This window comes from Scyliorhinus canicula, chromosome 1 (assembly GCF_902713615.1).
Source record: "Scyliorhinus canicula chromosome 1, sScyCan1.1, whole genome shotgun sequence".
Lineage (NCBI taxonomy): Eukaryota > Metazoa > Chordata > Chondrichthyes > Carcharhiniformes > Scyliorhinidae > Scyliorhinus > Scyliorhinus canicula.
In genome coordinates, this window is record NC_052146.1 from 13465109 (window position 1) to 13485503 (window position 20395).

Below are 20395 nucleotides of genomic sequence, written 5' to 3' on the forward strand. Positions count from 1 at the left end.
GTTATTAACCCATCGTAATGCACAATTATTGGTATCCGGTCTTGGGTTGGGATTTCCCCCCCCAAGGAACGTTTTCCCGTGGTGGAGGCAACTTGCCATTAGCTACCAATGGGATCTTCCAGCCCCGACAAAAAGCACGGCGTCTCGCCTGGCTCGCCTGCCCGCTGCCGGGGAACCCTCCGGGGGGGGGGGTGGGTCGTCGCCTTCAATGGGACCAGAAGATCCCATCGATGGAAACGACCGGACAATCCGTCCTCTGATTCCGGTTTGTCGGTTAAACTAATTTTTCTCTGCTTTTTGTTTTGTAGCATCTGGTCACTTGGCACACGATTGACGCTGATGCCCCAGAGCTGAGCCATATTCTGTGTTGGGCACCCATTGATCCGCCAACTGCTCTCTCTTACTTCTCGAGTTTGTACCCGCCACATCCACTGACTGCACAGTATGCTGTAAAAGTGCTGCGTTCCTTTCCTCCGGTAAGGAGCAATATAATGGTGGGGGGAAGGGGGGGGGGTGGAATGCTTCATAAATGAATTGCTCCACAAATGTATTAAAAGTCTTGCATGTCCCACAGACTCCCAGGAAGTACCACTGTTTTGTCCGGTAATACTTTTTCCTGTCAGACTTTCCACGTGGCATTTTACTGGTAACATTCCAATTGTTGTAAAACTGTGTTCTCCTGCTTACTTTACCCCATGGGAGGTAAACCCATCGTATTTTAGGCAATTGGCATTTGCTTTATTGGCAGAAATTTCCTGTTGGTTGATACTTTTTCATGAATGAATGAATGAAAGTGTGACATTTTGAAGTATGATGAACACAAAATGTAAATACCTGGGTTTTTATTTTTTATGTATTGCATCTGAAATGTTGGTTTTAGCTCTATTCTCTTCATATAATAATAAATCTGCCCCTGGCCCACAAGTATCTATTTCTAATTGATAGTTGTCTGTGAGGACACCGAGCCAACTGGGTAGTCTTAAGAATTTTTAAAATAAATTTAAAGAATCCAAATTTTTTTCCCAATTAAGGGACAATTTAGCGTGGTCAATCCACCTACCCTGCACATCTTTGGGTTCTGGGGATGAGACCCACGTAGACACGTGGGGGAATGGGCAAACTCCACACGGACAGTGACCCAGGGCCAGGATCGAACCTGGGACCTCAGTGCCGTGAAGCAGCAGTGCTAACCACTGCACCCACCATGGCTGCCTAGTCTTAAGAGATATACAGTGTTCCTGAACCTCTCTCTTTATGGGTGCTGTCTGATCCTGCTGTGTATTTTAAGCACCCTGCTTTTCTTTTTACGTGGCTGGAATGATGTGATGTGGGCAGGTGTTTGTGCAGTGCTATTGTCACTGGACTAGTAACCCAGGGTAATGCTCTGGGCACCCGGGTTTGAATCCCACCAGGGCAGATGGTAAAATTGGACTTCAGCAAAAATCTGGAATTAAAAGTCTAAAGATAGCCATGAAACCATTGTTGACTGTTGTAAAAACCCATCTGGTTCACTTGATGTCCCTTTAGGAAAGAAAATCTGCCGTTCTTACCTGGTCCAGACCCACAGCAATTTGGCTGACCTTTAAGTACCATCTGAAATGGCGTAGCAAGCCACTCCAAGGGCAATGCGTCGTCCACATCCCATGAATGAGCTATAAGACAAGAGAAACAAAGTAATGGGTGTCATGATATGCAGCCACACACACACAATGATATACAGACAAGCAGCTAATGGGCACAGAGAACAGGTCCAATAAGCAGGCAGGACATTCAGGGCTGAGATCTGACTATAAAAGACTCGAGGAACTCACACTCCACCTCTTTCCACTGATGAACATCTAGAGAGCCAGTCAAGGGTGTTGTTACAATCTCACACCTCCACCACGTGGCTAAGAGCTAGTCTGGTTCAGTCAGACAGAGTAACCACACTTAAGTTAGCAGAGAGTTGAACTCACGGAGAACTGTGCTCTCAGTTCAATGATTGAACTAACTTCAAGGTCTGGAGTACCTTTCTGATCTAAGCTGCATCTAGTTGCAGCCAGTGTTAGACCAGTGTACCTAACATGACAATGGGGTTATTAAATGGTGCAATCTTCTGTTTGGAAAGTTTGACCAAAACTGTATCTTTGAGTATTTTGGCTGACCTGCTGATCACTAGCCCATATTTTTTTCCTCAAACAGGATGCAATTCTGTTCTACATTCCGCAAATTGTTCAAGCTCTCAGATACGACAAGGTAAGGGATACATTGGTTTTTTTTGATATTTTATTGAGGTATAATATTATAACAGTAACATAAACAATGACATCAACATCCACCCCCCCCCCCCCCCCCCCCCCCAGCCCAAACTTCACGCACCTCAACCGTACAACAACAATCTGCCCGCGCCCCCCACCCCGGAATTCTGCATCTGCTGACAATTTAATTTTCCCCGAGGAAAGTCGACGAGCGGCTGCCACCTCCGGCTGAACCCTAACATTGACCCTCTTAAGGCAAACTTTATTTTCTCGAGACTGAGAAACCCAGCCAGTTCACTAACCCAGGTCTCTACACTCGGGGGGGCTTCCAGATCGTCCGACACTCCAAAGATCGCCACCTCCGGATTCGGAACCACCCATGTTTTTAGCACCGGGGACATTGCCTGAGCAAAACCCTCTAAACTTCGGGCATGCCCAAAACATGTGGACATGATTTGCTGGGCTTCCCGCACACCTGTCCTCTACCCCGAAGAACGTACTTATCCTAGCTGCTGTCATGTGTGCCCGATGGACTACCTTAAATTGTATCAGGCTCAGCCTGGCACATGATGAGGATGTATAAACCCTGCTGAGGGTATCCGCCTATAGACTCGCCTCTATCCTTCCACCTAGCTCGTCCTCCCACTTGCCCTTAAACTCCTCCACCAGGGTTTCCTCCGCCTCCGAAAGCTCTTGGTAAACATCCGATACCTTCCCCTCTCCCACCCAGGTACTGGAGACTACTCTATCCTGTATCTCCCGTGGCGGCAGCAACAGAAAGGCCGGCACCTGTTTTCTCAGGAAGCCTCGCATCTGCAAATACCTAAAACCAAATACCTAAGGCCTTTGGGATGAAGATGGGGAGGCACCGAAAGACAAACAGAAATCTGGGGATGACCGTCATTTTCACGGTCTGTACCCTCCCCGCTAGTGATAGCGGGAGCATGTCCCATCTCTTAAAGTCCCCTTTCATTTGTTCTACCAACCGGGATAGGTTTGACTTGTGCAGTATCTCCCGTTCCCGGGCCACCTTGATTCCCAGATACCGAAAGCACTTTCCTACCATTCTAAACGGTAACTCTCCCAGTCTCATCCCCTGGCCTCTTGCCTGGATCGCAAACATCGAACCAGTCCTTTCCAGTTCCACGAGGCTCTTAACACCATGGCTCTATGGCCAGAGCAAACGGTAGTCGGGTGAGGGGGCACCCTTGCCTCATCCCTCGGTGTAGTTTAAAATACTCTGACTTCAGCCGGTTCATACGCACACTCGCTACTGGTGCCTGATAGAGCAACCGTACCAAGTCAATCAATCCCTCACCAAACCCAAACCTTCCCAACACCTCCCACAAGTAATTCCACTCCACCCGATCTCCGCATCCATCGCTATCACCACCTCCGCCTCCTCTCCTTCTGAGGGCATCATAATAACATTGAGCAGCCTTCGAACATTGACCTTGAGTTGCCTGCCCTTAACAAATCCGTCTGGTCTTCCCCTATCACCCCCGGGACACAATCCTCTATCCTTGTTGCCAGTATCTTAGCCAGCAGTTTGGCATCCACATTCAGTAGAGAAATCAGCCTGTATGACCCGCATTGCTCCGGATCCTTCTCCCGTTTCCGGATCAGTGAAATTGAGGCCTGCGATATTGTTGCGGGAGGAATCTCTTCTCTCTTGCTTTGTTAAATGTCCTCACCATCAGTGGGCTCAATATCTCTGAAAACTCCTTATAGAATTCCACCGGGTAGCCGTCAGGCCCTGGGGCCTTGCCCGACTAGATGCCATCCAGCCCCTTGATTAATTCCTCAATCTCAATTGGGGCTCCCAGCCCCTCCACCAGATCCTCATCTACCCTTGGGAACCTCAACTGATCCAGAAACTGCCTCATCCCCTCCACCTCAGCCGTGGGTTCCGACTCATATAATTTACCATAGAAGTCCTTAAACACCTTGTTCACCCCCGCTGGGTCCAGGACAATATTACCATCTCTACTCTTTACCTATCTCCCAGGCCGCCTCTCTTTTCCTGAGCTGGTGCGCCAACATTCTGCTTGCCTTTTCCCCGTACTCGTAGATTCCCCCCCCCCCCCCCCCGCCTTCCTCCACTGCTTTCCCTGTGAACAACCCCCCCCCCCGCCTTCCTCCACTGCTTTCCCTGTGAACAACAGCCCAAACTCCACCTGTAACCTCCGCCGCTCCCTCAGTAGCCCTGCGTCCGGGGCCTCCGTGTATCTCCTGTCCATCTGGAGTATTTCCTAAACTAACCTGTCCCTCTCTGCTCGTTCCACCTTTTCTCTGTGGGCCTGTATCGAGATTAATTCCCCTCTGACTACTTCCTTCAAAGCTTCCCAGACCGTCGCTGCCGACACCTCCCCCCTATCATTTGTTTCCAGGTAGTTCTGGATGGACTTGTTCACCCGCTCACAGACCGCCTCGTCCGCTAGCAACCCCTCATCCAGTCTCCACAGCGGGCGTTGCCCTCTCTCCACACTAACCCGTAGATCCACCCAGTGTGGGGCATGATCCAACACTGCACTTGCCGTGTACTCCGTATCCACCACCTTCGGTATTAGCACCCTGCTCAGAACAGAAAAGTCGATGCGGGAGTATACCTTGTGGACAAGTGATGAAAAGGAAAACTCCTTCGTCCTCAGCTGTGCAAACCTCCATGGGTCTACTCCCCCTATCTGTTCCATAAAACCCTTCAATTCCTTTGCCGCAGCCAACCGCCTCCCTGTCCTGGATTTTGACCGGGGACAGCACGGTAGAATTGTGGTTAGCTCAATTGCTTCACAGCTCCAGGGTCCCAGGTTCGATTCCGGCTTGGGTCACTGTCTGTGCAGAGTCTGTACGTCCTCCCCGTGTGTGCGTGGGTTTCCTCCGGGTGCTCCAGTTTCCTCCCACAGTCCAAAGATGTGCAGGTTAGGTGGATTGGCCATGCTAAATTGCCCTTAGTGTCCAAAATTGCTCTTCGTGTTGGGTGGGATTACTGAGTTATGGGGATAGGGTGGAGGTGTTGACCTCGGGTAGGGTGCTCTTTCCAAGAGCCGGTGCAGACTCGATGGGCCGAGTGGCCTCCTTCTGCACTGTAAATTCTATGATAATCTATGATAATTCCAGATCAGTGACTGTATTGAACTCCCCTCCCATGATCAGGTTATGTGACTCTTAATTCTGTGATCTTACCTAACACCTGCCTCAAATTCCACGTCGTCCCAATTCGGAGCATATATGTTCACAAGTACCACTCGCACCCCCTCCAGCTTCCCACTCACCATTATGTACCAACCCCCCTTGTCTGACATGATTCTCCCTGCCTCGAATGCCACTCGTTTGCTGATCAAGATCGCTACCCCCCTGGTCTTTGAGTCCCTTCCTGAGTGGAACACTTGGCTGACCCACCCCTTCCTCAATCTCGTCTTGTCTGTAACCTTTAGATGTGTCTCTTGTAGCATTGCCACATCCGCCTTCAGCTCCCTCAAATGCGCGAACATGCGAGCCCTCTTGACCGGCCCATTCAGTCCTCTCGCGTTCCATGTGATCAGCCTGGGCGTGGGCTTCCAGCCGCCCCCCTGCCGACTAGCCATCACCCTTTTTAGGCCAGCCTCGAGCTCGCGGACCCTGCTTCCTCGAGTCCCCACTCGGGCTGTCACCGTTACCGACCTCCCATTTGTCCCCTAGTAACAGTTCCTCCCCTGTCAGCAAAGCAGCTTCCCCCCCACCCCCAGCAACCACACTAGATACCCAATCCCCCAAGTCAAGCTCCAGCTTAACACCTGCTCACCCCCCACTGCGCTTCCGAGAGTCAGCTGACCCGTGCTGACTCGATACTTCCCGCCCCTGGCACCAAGCAGTCTGTCTCCCTATTGTTCTCTCCTCTTTCCCCCCCCCACATGAATAAGCATTTTAAAAGCATCACATTCCCCAGTAAACAAACGTCAGAAAAAACAGTGAAGAAACAGTCACTTTAGAAAAATAGTCACCCAAAAAACAGAACCAAATTCAAAGCCCATCTGCCCCTCTAACAAGGCCCCTGCAAGACAGATCAACCTTCAACCATCCACAGAGCCAATTATTTCACATAGAGCTACTTAAACTTATACAATCCAGCACCACAAATCGCCGCCACAGTACTTCTCCAAGGCTTCAGTGTCTTTTAATTCGCCTCCAGCTTAATTTCTTTAATAAAGGTCCATACTTCATCTGGCGTTTCAAAGTAAAAGTCCCGTTCCTGATGTGTGACGCACAGATGGGCTGGGTACAGCATCCCAAACTTCACCCCTTTCTTAAAGAGGGTCGTCTTTTCCCAATTGAACCCAGCTCGCCTCTTGGCCAAATCCGCTCCCAGGTCCTGATAGATGCGCAACTCACAGTTCTCCCACTTGCTGCTCCGTTCTTTCTTGGCCCACCGCAAAACGTGTTCCTTGTCCATGAAGGGTTGCAAACGTCCCACCATGGCCCTCGGCGGCTTGTTCGCTCTGGGCTTCCTCACGAGGGCTCTGTGCGTTCTGTCCAATTCCAGGGGCCGAGGGAACGCCCCAGCCTCCATCAACTTCTCCAACATGTCTCACATAATCTCTCGCATCAGATCCCTCACTGTGTTCAAGGAGGCCCATAGTTCTGTGATTCTGCCTCCTGGACCTATTCTCCAGGTCCTCCAGCTTCTCCTGCATTCTTTTCTGGCGGTTGTTCAGCATCCTCACCTTGGTCTCCAGCACGGTTATATACTCCTCGTGCTCGGACAACTTTTGTTCCACCTCCTGGATCGTTCTCCCGTGGGTTCCTGATTCTGAACCACTTGATCAATCGAAGCCTCAATCGGGTCCAGTGTGTCCTCCTTCAGCTTGGTGAAGCAATCCTCGAAAAACTTCACCAGCTGCTCCGTCGACCACTGTGCCATCTTCCCATGGCCTTGCTGCCCTGCCATGCTTTCCCGCATTAACAGCTCTGCCCGCATCTTCCTTATAGGATTTTGTCGTCTCACACGGCCACTTCTGGTCCAATTCGCCATACGCTGGAGGGGGATTTCTCCTTACTGTCTCACTCTTCAACGAATTCCGTTCAATTTCATCCTTGGGTCACTGTCTGTGTGGCGTCTGCACGTTCTCCCTGTGTCTGCGTGGGTTTCCTCCGGGTGCTTCGGTTACCTCCCACAGTCTAAAGGTGTGCAGGTTAGGTGGATTGGACGTGATAAATTGCCCCCATATTGTCCAGGGATATGTGGGGTTCTGGGGATAGGGTAGGAAGTGGGCCAAGGCGGTGTGCTCTTTCAGACGGTTGGTGCAGACTTATTGGGCCAAATGGCCTCATTCAGCACTGTAAGGTCTCTATGGATTCTGGACAGTGGCGGGAGCAGGGAATCCCGCCACCGAGAAACACCCACTGGAAGACAGGAGAGTCTGACCCAGAGTGTTCATTTTGCCTTCAGCAAGACCCCACCAGTAGCAATTGAATGAAATTTGTGTTTTGGAAACTACAAAATTGATGTCACCTGACATAATTAAGTGTCATCCTGCTGGTTTTGATGCACATTTGGTAGGCTGCCTGTAGCTTAAAAGAGGTTTATAGTGCATAAAGAGGGAAGGCACAGTGGCTCTGTGGTAAGCACTGCTGCCCATGGCGCTGAGGTCCCAGGTTCGATCCCCGCCCTGGTCACTGTCTGTGTGGAGTTTGCACATTCTCCCCTTGTCTGCGTGGGTTTCACCCCCACAACCCAAAGATGTGCATGTTAGGTGGACTGGCCACGCTAAATTGGAAAAAATAATTGGGTGCTCTAAATTTCTAAAGAATAATATAGTGCATAAGGAGGTCATTTGGTTCATCTTGTTGCTGGAGCAGTTGAAAACTAAGCCAATTGTGACCTGTCTCTCCATGGTTTTGCATCTTCACCTTTGAATCTTTGCCTGCTTTGCCTATAAAAGACGCAATTCCTCGAGTTCTATGGTTCTGCTGCTTCAACCACTCCCTGAAGCAAAAGGGTCTGTGCTCCAGCAACTCTCCTCATTCTCTTACTGTTTTAAATGTGTGACTTCTGTCGCCGACCTCCCAATTATTCACTCTATCCAAACCCTTGATAATTTTAAAAACCTCCCTGGACTCTCCTCTTAGACTAGTCTGCTCCAGTTAAAGTAACCCCGGTACCTCATGATTTGTAGTTTGCTATATCTTGCTGTATTGATACGCTATGGTTTCTGTGGCTATACTATGTTTTGTACAATGGGACACTTAGCTGATGCTTAACAAGATGTATAGTTAGGCAAGGTGGCTTCCTCCGAACTGGTTAATGTCGATGGAAACAGCTCTGACACAGTAAACTGCCTGAAACACCTGTATTTTTCTCCTCAAATATTTAATACTTCTATCCAGCACTTAAGAAATGATTAAATCACGCTGTCCCCCAAATACTGAGAGGACCTGAACACAGAAGGTGCATTCTTGTTTGTACAGGCTGCAGAAATTGGCCTGTGGGAGTTGGAGAATTCTTGGGAGCCCTGCCAGAAGAGAGAGGGAATTCCAGCTGTAGCTACTTTTTAAATCACAGACATATTTAAAATATTGCCAGAAACCGCCAGCCCTTCAAACTATTTTTTAAAATGAGCATTGATCTTCAGTTTTTTAAATTTAAATCCCTTATCCTAAAGGCTTGGGGCCGAGTGTGTATCGGATTTTGGAATTTTTCGGATTTTGGAATATACTGCGCATGTGCAGAGTGCTCAAGAAAGGGGTTTTCGGAATTTAGGATAAGGGATGCTGAACCTGTGTGTGTGTGTGTGTGTGTGTGTGTGTGTGTGTGTGTGTGTGTATATAATATAGATCACAGAATTTACAGTGCAGAAGGAGGCTATTCGGCCCATCAAGTCTGCACCGGCTTTTGGAAAGAGCACCCTACCCAAGCCCACATCTCCACCCTATATCCGCATAACCCAGTAACCTCACCCAACACTAAGGGCAATTTTGATCACTATGGGCAATTTATCAAGGCCAGTCCACCTAACCTGCACATCTTTGGACTGTGGGAGAAAACCGGAGCACCCGGAGGAAACCCACGCACACACGGGGAGAACATGCAGACTACGCACAGACAGTGACCCAGCGGGGAATCGAACCTGGGACCCTGGAGCTGTGAAGCAATTGTGCTAACCACTGTGCTGCCCTATATATATGTGATTTATTTATATATATATTTTTTAAATCGCTGACTATCAGCTGGTTGAACCATGTTGAACACTTGTTCTGTGGCCAACAAGTCCTGCCGTTGGACTCTAACCCGGAGCTTCAGGCCAGTGGTAGGGACACTACCCACTTCACCACAAAGGCCTCGTTTGCAGAACTATCATAGATCACAGAATTTACAATGCAGAAGGAGGCCATTCGCCCCACTTAACCTTTTTTGACACTAAGGGCAATTTAGCATGGCCAATCCACCTAACCTGCACATCTTTGGACTGTGGGAGGAAACCGGAGCACCCGGAGAAAACCCACACACACACGGGGAGAATGTGCAGACTCCGCACAGACAGTGACCCAAGCCGGGAATCGGTGCTGTGAGGCAACTGTGCTAACCACTATGCTGCCGGGCTGCCTGTTAACTATGAATAGCAATTACCCCAATGGTATTTCTTTTTTGTTTGTGAGCTCTGTTAACCTGCAGTTTGTTTTTCAATATATTCTAGATGGGATATGTAAGAGAGTACATCTTGTGTGCAGCAGCCAAGTCACAGCTTTTAGGTCACCAATTTATTTGGAACATGAAAACCAATATTTACACAGATGAAGAAGGCAACCATAAAGATCGTAAGTATTAGGCTGTCGTACCGCACAAAGGACAAAGTCATTCACTCATTGCCCTGTTCCTCGTCCGGCTATGACATTCTTCAATTTCTTCTTCTGTACTTGTTTTTTGACAAAAATATTCTGGAGTTGTGCACGCCAGTAACCTGGCCTGTATTTATTGTCCATCCCTAGTTTCCGTTGAGACGGTGTTAATTAGGTTCTTTGATTGAACTGTTGCCAAGACGTGGAATGTTTAAAAGCAAGACTGCTGAAATGTTCGCTTGCTAAATGACGAGTTTTATTTTCCTATCGGAGACTAGCAAAGACCAATAGCTTTGGTCCGTAAAGACCAATAGCTTTGGTTTATTTTTTAAAAACTCAAACTTCCAGTGACTGACTGAAAGGATCACACGCAAGATTCAACTTTTATGACTTTTACTGTAACAAATGAACTAAAAGAAAGTCACAGCTAAGCACTGTTTCAGCCTTTCAGTAGGTAATTCATACTTTAGAAAGATGTCCTATTAACTTCTCAGACAACCAAAAATCACCCTGCACAATTATACTGTACCCTGAAGTGGATACCTTGGGCGGGATTCTCTGACCCCCCCCCCCCCCCCGCCGAATTCTCCAGCGCCGGGGATTTGGCGGGGGCCGATGGCAGCGGCCCCCCCCCCCCCGGTGATTCTTCAGCCCGCGTTGGGCCGAGTGGCCGCCCGTTTTTATTTGCCGGTCCCGCCTGTGTAAATTAGAGTAGGTCCTTACCGGCGGGACCTGGTTGCATGGGCAGCCCTCGGGGTCCTCGGAGGAGCGGGGTGATCTGGCCCCGGGAGGTGCCCCCACGATGGCCAGGCCCGCAATTGGGGCCCATCGATCCGCGGGCGGGTCTGTGTCGTGGGGGCACTCTATTCCTCCGTGTCGGCTGCTATTCCTCCTTCATGGCCAACGCGGAGATGAACCCTCCCCCCGTGCATGCGCTGGGATGACGCCAGCACACACTGGCGCTCCCGAGCATTCGCCAACCCGCGCTGGCCGATGGAGGCCCTTCGGCGCAGGTTGCTGTGGCGCCAAGCCCTTCCGTGCCTGCTGGCGCGGCACAAACCACTCTGGGTCCGGCCTAGCTCCTGAAGGTGCGGAGAATTCCGTACCTTTGGGGCGGCCCGACGCTGGAGTGGTTCACGGCACTCCTCGGTGCCGCCCCCCCCCCCCGCCCCCTCCGGGTGGGGGAGAATCCCGCCCCCAATTCTCCAGGAGCAAGTCCAAAATGATTCTTAGCTCCCAACGGTTTGGTTCCTTTCTTTGTTTTCCCAGCGGTCAACTCCTAATCGTTAAAAACTGACTTACACTAGTGACAAATCAATTGGAGGTTCTTCCTTCTAGCCAACCCTTGGCAAATCTTCCTGATTTAATTCCTCACGAACATGGTCTCTTCAATCTGTGTGAGAACTTGCACCCGCATTTGATTTGATTTATCGTCACATGTACCGAAATACAGTGAAAAGTATTTTTCTGCGGCCGAGAGACGTACACAGTATGTACATGATAGATGCAAGAATAATCGACAGAGTACGTTGACAAATGATACATCGACAAAACAGTGATTGGTTACAGTATGGAACAAGGGGCCAAACAAAGCAAATACATGAGCAGTGGTGATCAACATTTTCTCTGTTTCAGATCCTTAGGGTACAGAGCTAGCTGCCTCTATCTTTTTTACTCTCTTTATCTTTTGCCGCTATTTTGGACCTGCATTCACTGCAAGCACAAACAGCAACGTGGGCGCAAAATATCGCCAGACTCCGAAAATGAGTATCTCGCCGGCGAAATCACATTGATTCTCCCGCTCCTGCCAATTACACAAATTAATTTCCCACCCAGGCAGGTCAGGAACCTCATTTCAATACATTTACATATAATTAACGGGCTTCCCTGTCATATCGTTCCCCCCACATTAGGAAGAGGTTTACAACAGATGGGAACCAGACGAAGGGAACTGGCCGGGGGGCACAAAGGTAAGTACAGCACCTGGGGGCAAGGAGGGACATTCCCGTGCAGTAGCCTGGCACCCTTGCACAGTCTACTTGCACCCTGACACTGCAAAGCAGGCCCCTAGAGTAAAGGCCTGAGGAGAAACAGAAAGTTACTTACTTGATCCCCTGTAATGTGTTGCTTCAAATACCCAAACATTGATACGGCGCTGCATCAATCAAAAGCTAAGGTGCTGCCCTTAATGGTACAGACCCTCATCTTTTATCATTAATATTTGTTATGTTATGCCACTTTAGTAAGAGTTTGCTAATCCAGAATGGAGTGAAAATGTTGAAGCTGTTTAGCCTTTAAGATATATATGTCGTTGCACTCATTTAATATCTCAAATACGAAACAGACTGAAAAGGGCAGGTCTCTGACATCTATAAAGAACTCATGGGGTCAGAGGGCACGCAGACTGAGGAGCTGAAGCGCAAGTGGGAAGAGGAGTTAGGAGGAGAGATAGAGGATGGTCTCTGGGCGGATGCGTTGAGTTGAGTCAACGTGTCCACAACATGTGCCAGGCTCAGCCTGATACAGTTTAAGGTCGTCCACCGGGCTCACATGACAGTGGCCTGGATGAGCAGGTTCTTTGGGGTAGAAGAAAGGTGTGCAGGGGGGCCAGCGAACCATGTCCACATGTTTTCGACATGCCCAAAGCTCGGGATTCTGGCAGGGGTTTGCAGATGTCATGTCCACGGTGTTAAAAACAAGGGTGGCGCCGAGTCCAGAGGTGGCGATTTTCGGGGAGTCGGAAGATCTGGGAATCCAGGAGGAGAAAGAGGCAGACGTTCTGGCCTTTGCTTCGCTGGTAGCCCGGAGACGGATACTATTAGCTTGGAGGGACTCAAAGCCCCCGAAGTCAGAGACCTGGCTATCGGACATGGCTAGCTTTCTCTGTTTGGAGAAAATCAAGTTTGCCTTGAGAGGGTCACTGTTAGGGTTCACCCAGAGGTGGCAGCCGCTCGCCGACTTCTTCGCAGAAAATTAATCGTCAACAGAAGGGGGCGGTGGGGGTTAGTTTAGCTTAGAGTAGGGGGTTAATAAAGGTGGGACCTGTAAGGGAGGGAGAAGGCTTTTTACACCATGTTTATGGACTCATACACATTGTTTATTTTGTCGTTGTAAAATCAAAAATACCTCCATAAAATTATTATGCAAACGCACTAAGAAAGTTGGTAAATATATAGAGCTGTTAAACTTCAAGGACATAATCCCAGTTGATTAGACCATTGACTTGACACCTATATTGGACACAAAGAAGCCAAATAATGAGATTTATTTGATTACCTTCATGCTAACTTTATACAGTCTCTTATAGAATCATCGAATTTACAGTGCAGAAGGAGGCCATTCGTCTGCACCGGCTCTTAGAAAGAGCACCCTACTTAAGACCACACCTCCACTTAAGCCCCAGTAACCCCACCTCACCTTTCTGGACACGAAGCGCAATTTATCATGGCCAATCCACCTAACCCGCATATCTTTGGACTGAGAGAGGAAACCGGAGCACCTGGAGGAAACCCACGCAGACACGGGGAGAACGTACAGACTCCACACAGATAGTGACCCAAGCCGGGAATTGAATCTGGGACCCTGGAGCTGTGAAGCCACTGTGCTAACCACTGTGCTAGTGTGCTGCCCTTATACTGGCTGGGTGGGGTTGTAAAATTAAGCCAAAAACACTTTGCCCCGTATAGCATTTGACAATGAGAAGGTGTGTTCTGCACATGCCACTCTCTCAGCCTTCGGGCCGGTTGAAGAATGGTGTTTGACAGGGGTTTGGCAAAGCTGCATGGCTGTTTTATTTTATAGCTGTGAATGGGGTTACAATGCCAGCAGATTGAAGGGAGTGGCGAGATCAAAAAACAAAGAACAGTGGGAAAGGTTTTCTGTTTGTGCATTATGCTTTACCTGCCTGCTACCCGATTAACCCTTGTAAATCTGATCTAGCTTCATCGGGGTGGACGGAATAAGCCCCATTAGAAAGTTGAATTGACTGGATAGTCCTTGTTTGATTTGTTGGCAGCTGATATTGGCGAATTGCTGGAGCAACTGATCGAAGAGATCACCGGTTCACTGTCAGGCCCGGCCAAGGACTTCTACCAGAGAGAGTATGACTTCTTCGACAAAATCACCAATGTTTCTGCTATCATCAAGTAAGACTGCATCCTTTCAAAAACACTCCTATTAAGAGTTTGAAATTTGTCATGAATGATGTGCTGTCAGTAAAAATAGAGCACTTTAGTTTCAAAAATTTTTGTGGAACTATTCATGTCCACATTTCATGTTGTGTCCGTCAGCCAGGAGAGGTCAAGGATCTTGCTTTAGGGTCTATCTAAAACTGCAAATACAATGGAAAAGGAAGCACATGCAAAATCCCTCTACGGTATTGTTTCCTCAAGTTCTACACTGGTTTAGGAGTGGTTACAAATCAGTCCTCCCCACCATGCCCCCCCCCCCCCCCCCCCCCCCCCCCGAAACTATTTCTTTAAAACTTCACCTCATTTGTCTATGCTTGATGCGCCCAGGAAGGACCAAGCTATTCAATTAGAATACATGTTCTATTGTTTCAAATTCTTGATTTAATAAAAATCACAGGCAATTATTGGAATCTATTCGGTGCCAGTCACTTTAGCAATCACCCAGCAGCCCTGTACTTCGCTGATCTACTCCGTATACCGGTGTTAAAATTCTCATCCTTGTTTACCAATTCCACCATGGCCTCGCCTCTCCCTACCTCTCTAATTCCCTCCAGCTTCACAACCCTCAAAAGATGCCTGCACTCGCTCTTCCAGTTCTTTGCCCCATGAGTGTCACTGACTTTAACTGCTTCACCATCGGTGGATGGGCTTTCGGTTAACAAGGCCTCAAAAGCTTCGAATTCCCTCCCTAAAACTCCACGCCCCTCTCTCCCTCTCTCTCTTTCTCTCTCTTTCCTCCTTCAAGGGACTCCTTCAAATTTACCTGACCAAGCTATTGGTCATCTGCTGTAATATCTCTTGATAAGGGTCCATGTCAAAATTTGTTTGATATGTAGCAGGATCCCCCTTTCTAACTCCACTTAACGGGCTTATATTGGGCTTGACACCCCTTTGTCCAAGCCCCACCACTGCCCGGGTGATCCTCTCTCTCTTACCGGTGGACTCACAACCACCTTGCGCCTACTCCACTTGAGCAGCGCCCCCGGGAGAGAGAAGAAAGGAAAGTCTCTGCCCACCTTTACCTGGCAGTCTTTCCTGAGTGGGCGGTTTCGAGGCGCCCAGGGTACCCCTCGGTCCTAGACAGCGGAATTATGGTAAGGGATATTTACTATTGTGACTTGGTCAGAGGTCGTTGGTGAGGAATTGAAAACTCAAAACGGACTCCAATTGAAAGCCAATTATAGGTATTTATTAAACGTTCAAGGTCAATATCACCAAATGCTAGAAAACACCACCAAATGCCTTATGCTTTACAAAACTATGACTATGGAAGGAATACTAAACGGGCACCACGTAAGAGCTTACTTTACACAATTTTAGCAGTGTCTTAAAACTATGATAGATGCGTGCAACCCCCTTTCCCCAAAAGCCTCATCCACTATAGTAATCTTGGGAACTTCGCGAACTTCCAGAGGATACTCACAATCCAAGTTCAAACTTAAACTGCTCAGTGGGTCTCAGGCTGCGTGCTGGAACAAATGAAAGGCAGGCACCAGGAGCACGATGATGATGAGCAGCAGCAAGAAGAGAAGAAGTGACAAAAAGGAAGAGCCATCCTTTTTATACACCAAGTAAAGGCTACGGCCTTATCTGCTACTGTGATCTTCAGCCCCATTATCTCTGTCTTAAAGACACTCTGTGATCTGGCCTCCACAGCCTTCTGCGGCAAAGAGTTCCACAGATTCACCACCCTCTGGCTGAAGAAATTACTCCTCATCTCTGTTTTAAAGGATCGTCCCTTTCATCTGAGATGGTGTCCTCTGGTTCTAGTTTCTCCTACAAGTGAAAACATCCTCTCCACAGCCACTCTATCCAGGCCTCGCAGTATCCTGTAAGTTTCAATAAGATCCGCCCTCATCCTTCTAAACTCCCAACGAGTACAGACCCAGAGTCCTCAACCATTCCTCATACGACAAGTTCTTCATTCCAGGAATCATTCTTGTGAACCTCCTATGGACCCTTTCCAAAGCCAGCACATCCTTCCTTAGATACGGGGCCCACAACTGCTCACGATACTCCAAATGGGGTCTGACCTTATACAGCCTCAGAAGTACATCCCTGGTCTTGTATTCTCACCCTCTTGACATGACTGCTAACATTGCATTTGCCTTCTTAACTGCCGACTGAACCTGCACATTAACCCTAAGAGAATCGTGAACAAGGACTCCAAAGTCCCACTGTGCTTCTGATTTCCTGAGCATTTCTCTATTTTGAAAATAGTCTATGTCTAAGTTCCACCTTCCAAAGTGCATATCCTCTCACTTTTCCACATTGTATATCATTTGCCACTTCATTGCCCACTCTCCTAGCTTGTCCAAATCCTTCTGCAGCCCCCTTGCTTCCTCAATACTACCTGCTTCTCTACCGTGAAGACTAATGCAAAGTAATGAAAACATGAGGTGCTGCTGCTGAATGGAGTGTCAGGTATCTGCTCTCAGTTTAAACAGGTCGCAAGCTTCCCTGGATCTACACCCATGATTCTTTCCAGCAGGTTTCGCTACATTTTCCTCTGCTGGTTATAATTTCTCTGTATTTTTGTGGCCTGAATGTTTGTCATGGGCCTAATAGTCAGCTCTTTAAAGCTTGCACTCGAGACACCAAATAATGTAAAACAGTAGCGAAGTCGCACGCTAAACACGAGCACCCCGATAACTCAGCAGGTTTATTCAGTGAGCAGGTGAGCTGTGCAGGCCAGAACCACCACCCCAAGTTCACCTCCCTGTCGTCCACTGTTCTATTGGCATAAATACATAAGCTCTAACTCTCAAACCTTGTTCACCTATTACCCCTGTGCTTGCTGACTGAAGTTGGCCCCTGGCCCCCAACCTCGTTTTCAAATCCCTCCATGGTCTTGCCCCTCCCTATCTCTGTAACTTCCTGCTACCCGCTGAGATCTCCGCACTCTCCTCCATTCCGTTTTTTAATCCACCATTGGTGTCTTTAATTGCTTAATAATAATAATAATAATAATAATAATCTTTACTCCCACAAGTAGGCTTGAGACCTGTCCTCTGAAATTTCCTCCCTCAATCTGTCCCCTCCGTTACCTCTCTCTCTCCTCCTTTAAGATGCTTTTTAAAACCCATCCCTTTGACCAAGCGTTTAGTCACCTGTCCTAATATCGCCTTAAAACATCTGAGAAAACGCACAAACAGATTCAAAAACAGCTTCTTCCCCATTTACCAGACTCCTAAACGACCCACTTATGGACTGATCTGATTAATGCTACACCTGTACGCTTCACCTGATGCTTGTGTCTATGTATTTGCATTGTGTACCTTGTTTTGCCCTATTACGAATTTTCTTTTCATGGTACTAAATGATCTGTTTGAGGTGCTCGCAGAAAAATACTTTTCACTGTACCTCGGTACACGTGACATTAAACAAATCCAATCCGATCCGATCCGATCCAGTGTGATCCAGTGAGCAGTTTTATTTGATGATGTTCCTGTGAAGCGCCTGGGGGCATTTTACTACATTAAAGGTGTTATTATATAACCACAAGTTGGTAGTGTTGGCAACGGTTTCTAGGAGCAGCTGTCAGTTCAATTCCTCCTCTAAGCACAAAATAAATACAGTCTAGTTCAACGTGACAGCATATTAAATAATGCTAGGTTTGATTAAGTATGATAAGTGGCTAGTGGTGTGCCTCAGGGATCAGTGTTGGGACCACAATTGTTTCCAATTTACATAGATGATCTGGAGTTGGGGACCAAGTGTAATGTGTTAAGTTCGCAGAAGACACGAAGATGAGTATGCAGAGGACACAAAGGCTGCACAGGAGTATAGATAGTTTAAGTGAATGGGCATGGTTTGGCAGATGGAGTGCAATGTTGACAAATGTGAGGCCATCCATTTTGGTAGGAATAACAGGCACGATTCTCCCAGTCCCGCACCGGGCCGGAGAATCGCCGCAACTGCGCCATACTGCCCCTATGCCGCCGCGCGATTCTCCGAGGTGCGGAGAATCGGCGGCATTTGCGCCGGCGCATTTGGCGCGGTGCTGGTCGCGGGCCGCTGTACCAGGCCGAGCGCCGATTCTCTGCCGCAGATGGGCCGAGCGGCCACGCGGAAAAGCAGAGTCCCGCCGGCGCTGTCCACACCTGGTCGGTGCCGGCGGGAACTATGCGCGAAGGGTTGGTGGGGTGGCATGTGGGGGGCCTCCAATGGGGACTGGCCCGCAATCGGGGCCCAGCGATTGGTGGGCGGGCCTCTCTTTCCCCCACTCCCCGGGCCTACTTTGTTGCGCGTCCGGCCCCAGAACCCCCACGCCATGTTGGGTCGGGTCCGGCCCGTTCCGTAAAGCCACCGTGCATGCGCGGGTTGGCGCCGCCCCCAGTGCACACCAGGAAGTGAGGCTGGAGCGGCATGAACCGCTCCAGCGCCGTGCTGGCCCCCTGTGGGGACCAGAATCGCTAGTGCCCGCGCCAGTTACGCGCTGTCGGGAAACGCGACGTCGTTCACAACGGCACGGACACTCTGTATGACGATCGGAGAATTGCACCCAACAGCTAAGTGGACTATTATTTAAATGGTATAAAATTGCATCATGCTGCTGTGCAGAGGGACCTGGGTGTCCTTGTGCATGAATCACAAAAAGTTGGTTTGCCGGTGCAGAAAATAATTAGGAAGGCAAATGGAATTTTGTCCTTCATTTCTTGAGGGATGGAGTTTAAAAGCAGGAAGGTTATGTAGCAGCTGTATACTGTGCTGGGAATGCCACACCTGGAGTAGTGTGTACAGTTTTGGTCGCCTTACTTGAGAAAGGATGTACTGACACTGGAAGGTGTGAAAAGGAGGTTCACTGGTTGATTCCGGAGTTGAGAGGATTGACAATGAGGAGAGACTGAGTAGACTGGGACTATACTCATTGAAATTTAGAAGAATGAGGGAGGATCTTTTGGGAATATATAAAATTAGAATGGCAAAAGATAAGAGAGAAGCAGGGAGGTTGTTCCCACTGGTGGGTGAAACTAGAACTATGGGGCATAGCCTCAAAATAAGGAGGAGCAGATTTAGGACCGAGTTGAGGAGGAACTTCTTCACCCAAAGGGCTGTAAATCTGTGGAATTCCCTGCCCAATGAAGCAGTTGTGGCTGCCTCATTAAATGGTTTGAAGGCAAAGGTAGATAGTTTTTGAACAGTAAAGGAATAAAAGGTTACGGTGAGCGGGTGGGTAAGTGGAGCTGAGTCCACAAAAAGATCAACCATGATCTTATTGAATGGCGGAGCAGGCTTGAGGGGCAAGATGGCCTACTCCTGCTCCAACTCCTATTCCTCTAAGGGCAGCATGGCAGCACAGTGGTTAGCACTGTTGCTTCACAGCTCCAGAATCTCAGGTTCGATTCCCAGCTTGGGTCACTGTCTGTGTGGAGTCTGCACGTTCTCCCCGTGCCTGCGTGGGTTTCCTCCGGGTGCTGCAGTTTCCTCCACAAGTCCCAAAAGATGGGCTGTTAGGTAATTTGACCATTCTGAATTCTCCCTCTGTGTACCCGAACAGGCGCTGGAATATGGTGACTAGGGGCTTTTCACACTAACTTCACTGCAGTGTTAATGTAAGCCTACTTGTGATGATAAAGATTATTATTGTACTGTATTGTTATTATCCTCATTCTTGTGTTCTCATATTCTAAAATATAAATATTTGTGGCCTTGGAAGTGATTAGGTTGTAGTTTTTTTAATTGTACGACCTCCATTGTAGTTATTAGCTGCTGGAACAATTTGATTCCGATTAGAAACTGACCTCTGTGCAATAAAGTGCTGACCATTTTTATTTTAAAAGATGCCATTTAAAAAAAAAATAGCAGTCTATTCCACGACCCAAAAAATAAATGACAAACTTGCATTTACTAAATGGGTTTTAAAAAATGTTTTTAAACTTTCTGAAATCAAATAAATTGGGACGGTGATAGTAAACTGATATTTGAGTCCATGGGGGTAGGTTTTATTGAAGCAAAATTAATCCATTCGCCTTGTTTACTTACACAATAATTCCCAGTTTCCCCATTATGATTAATTAGCATGGCCTCATTACAGGAGCCAATTTAGCTTTTTCCTAAACATCCTTGTCTAAATCTATTATTGGAAGATGATGCATTAAAACTCTCTTTATTTCAGTCATTCAGCAGATTACAACAGCCCCTCTCGGTCAATTC

General features: G+C 48.2%; 1 protein-coding gene across 1 annotated transcript in view; it reads left to right on the plus strand.

Moving 5' to 3' along the window:
- The window catches only part of pi4kaa (phosphatidylinositol 4-kinase, catalytic, alpha a), a 217636-nt gene that overhangs the window by 168289 nt on the left and 28952 nt on the right, over positions 1 to 20395 (plus strand). Inside the window, exons 40-43 of the mRNA XM_038811028.1 lie at positions 309 to 476; positions 2182 to 2235; positions 9908 to 10028; positions 14065 to 14194. Coding sequence (XP_038666956.1) covers positions 309 to 476; positions 2182 to 2235; positions 9908 to 10028; positions 14065 to 14194 — 473 coding nt within the window. The remainder of the gene's footprint in view (positions 1 to 308; positions 477 to 2181; positions 2236 to 9907; positions 10029 to 14064; positions 14195 to 20395) is intronic.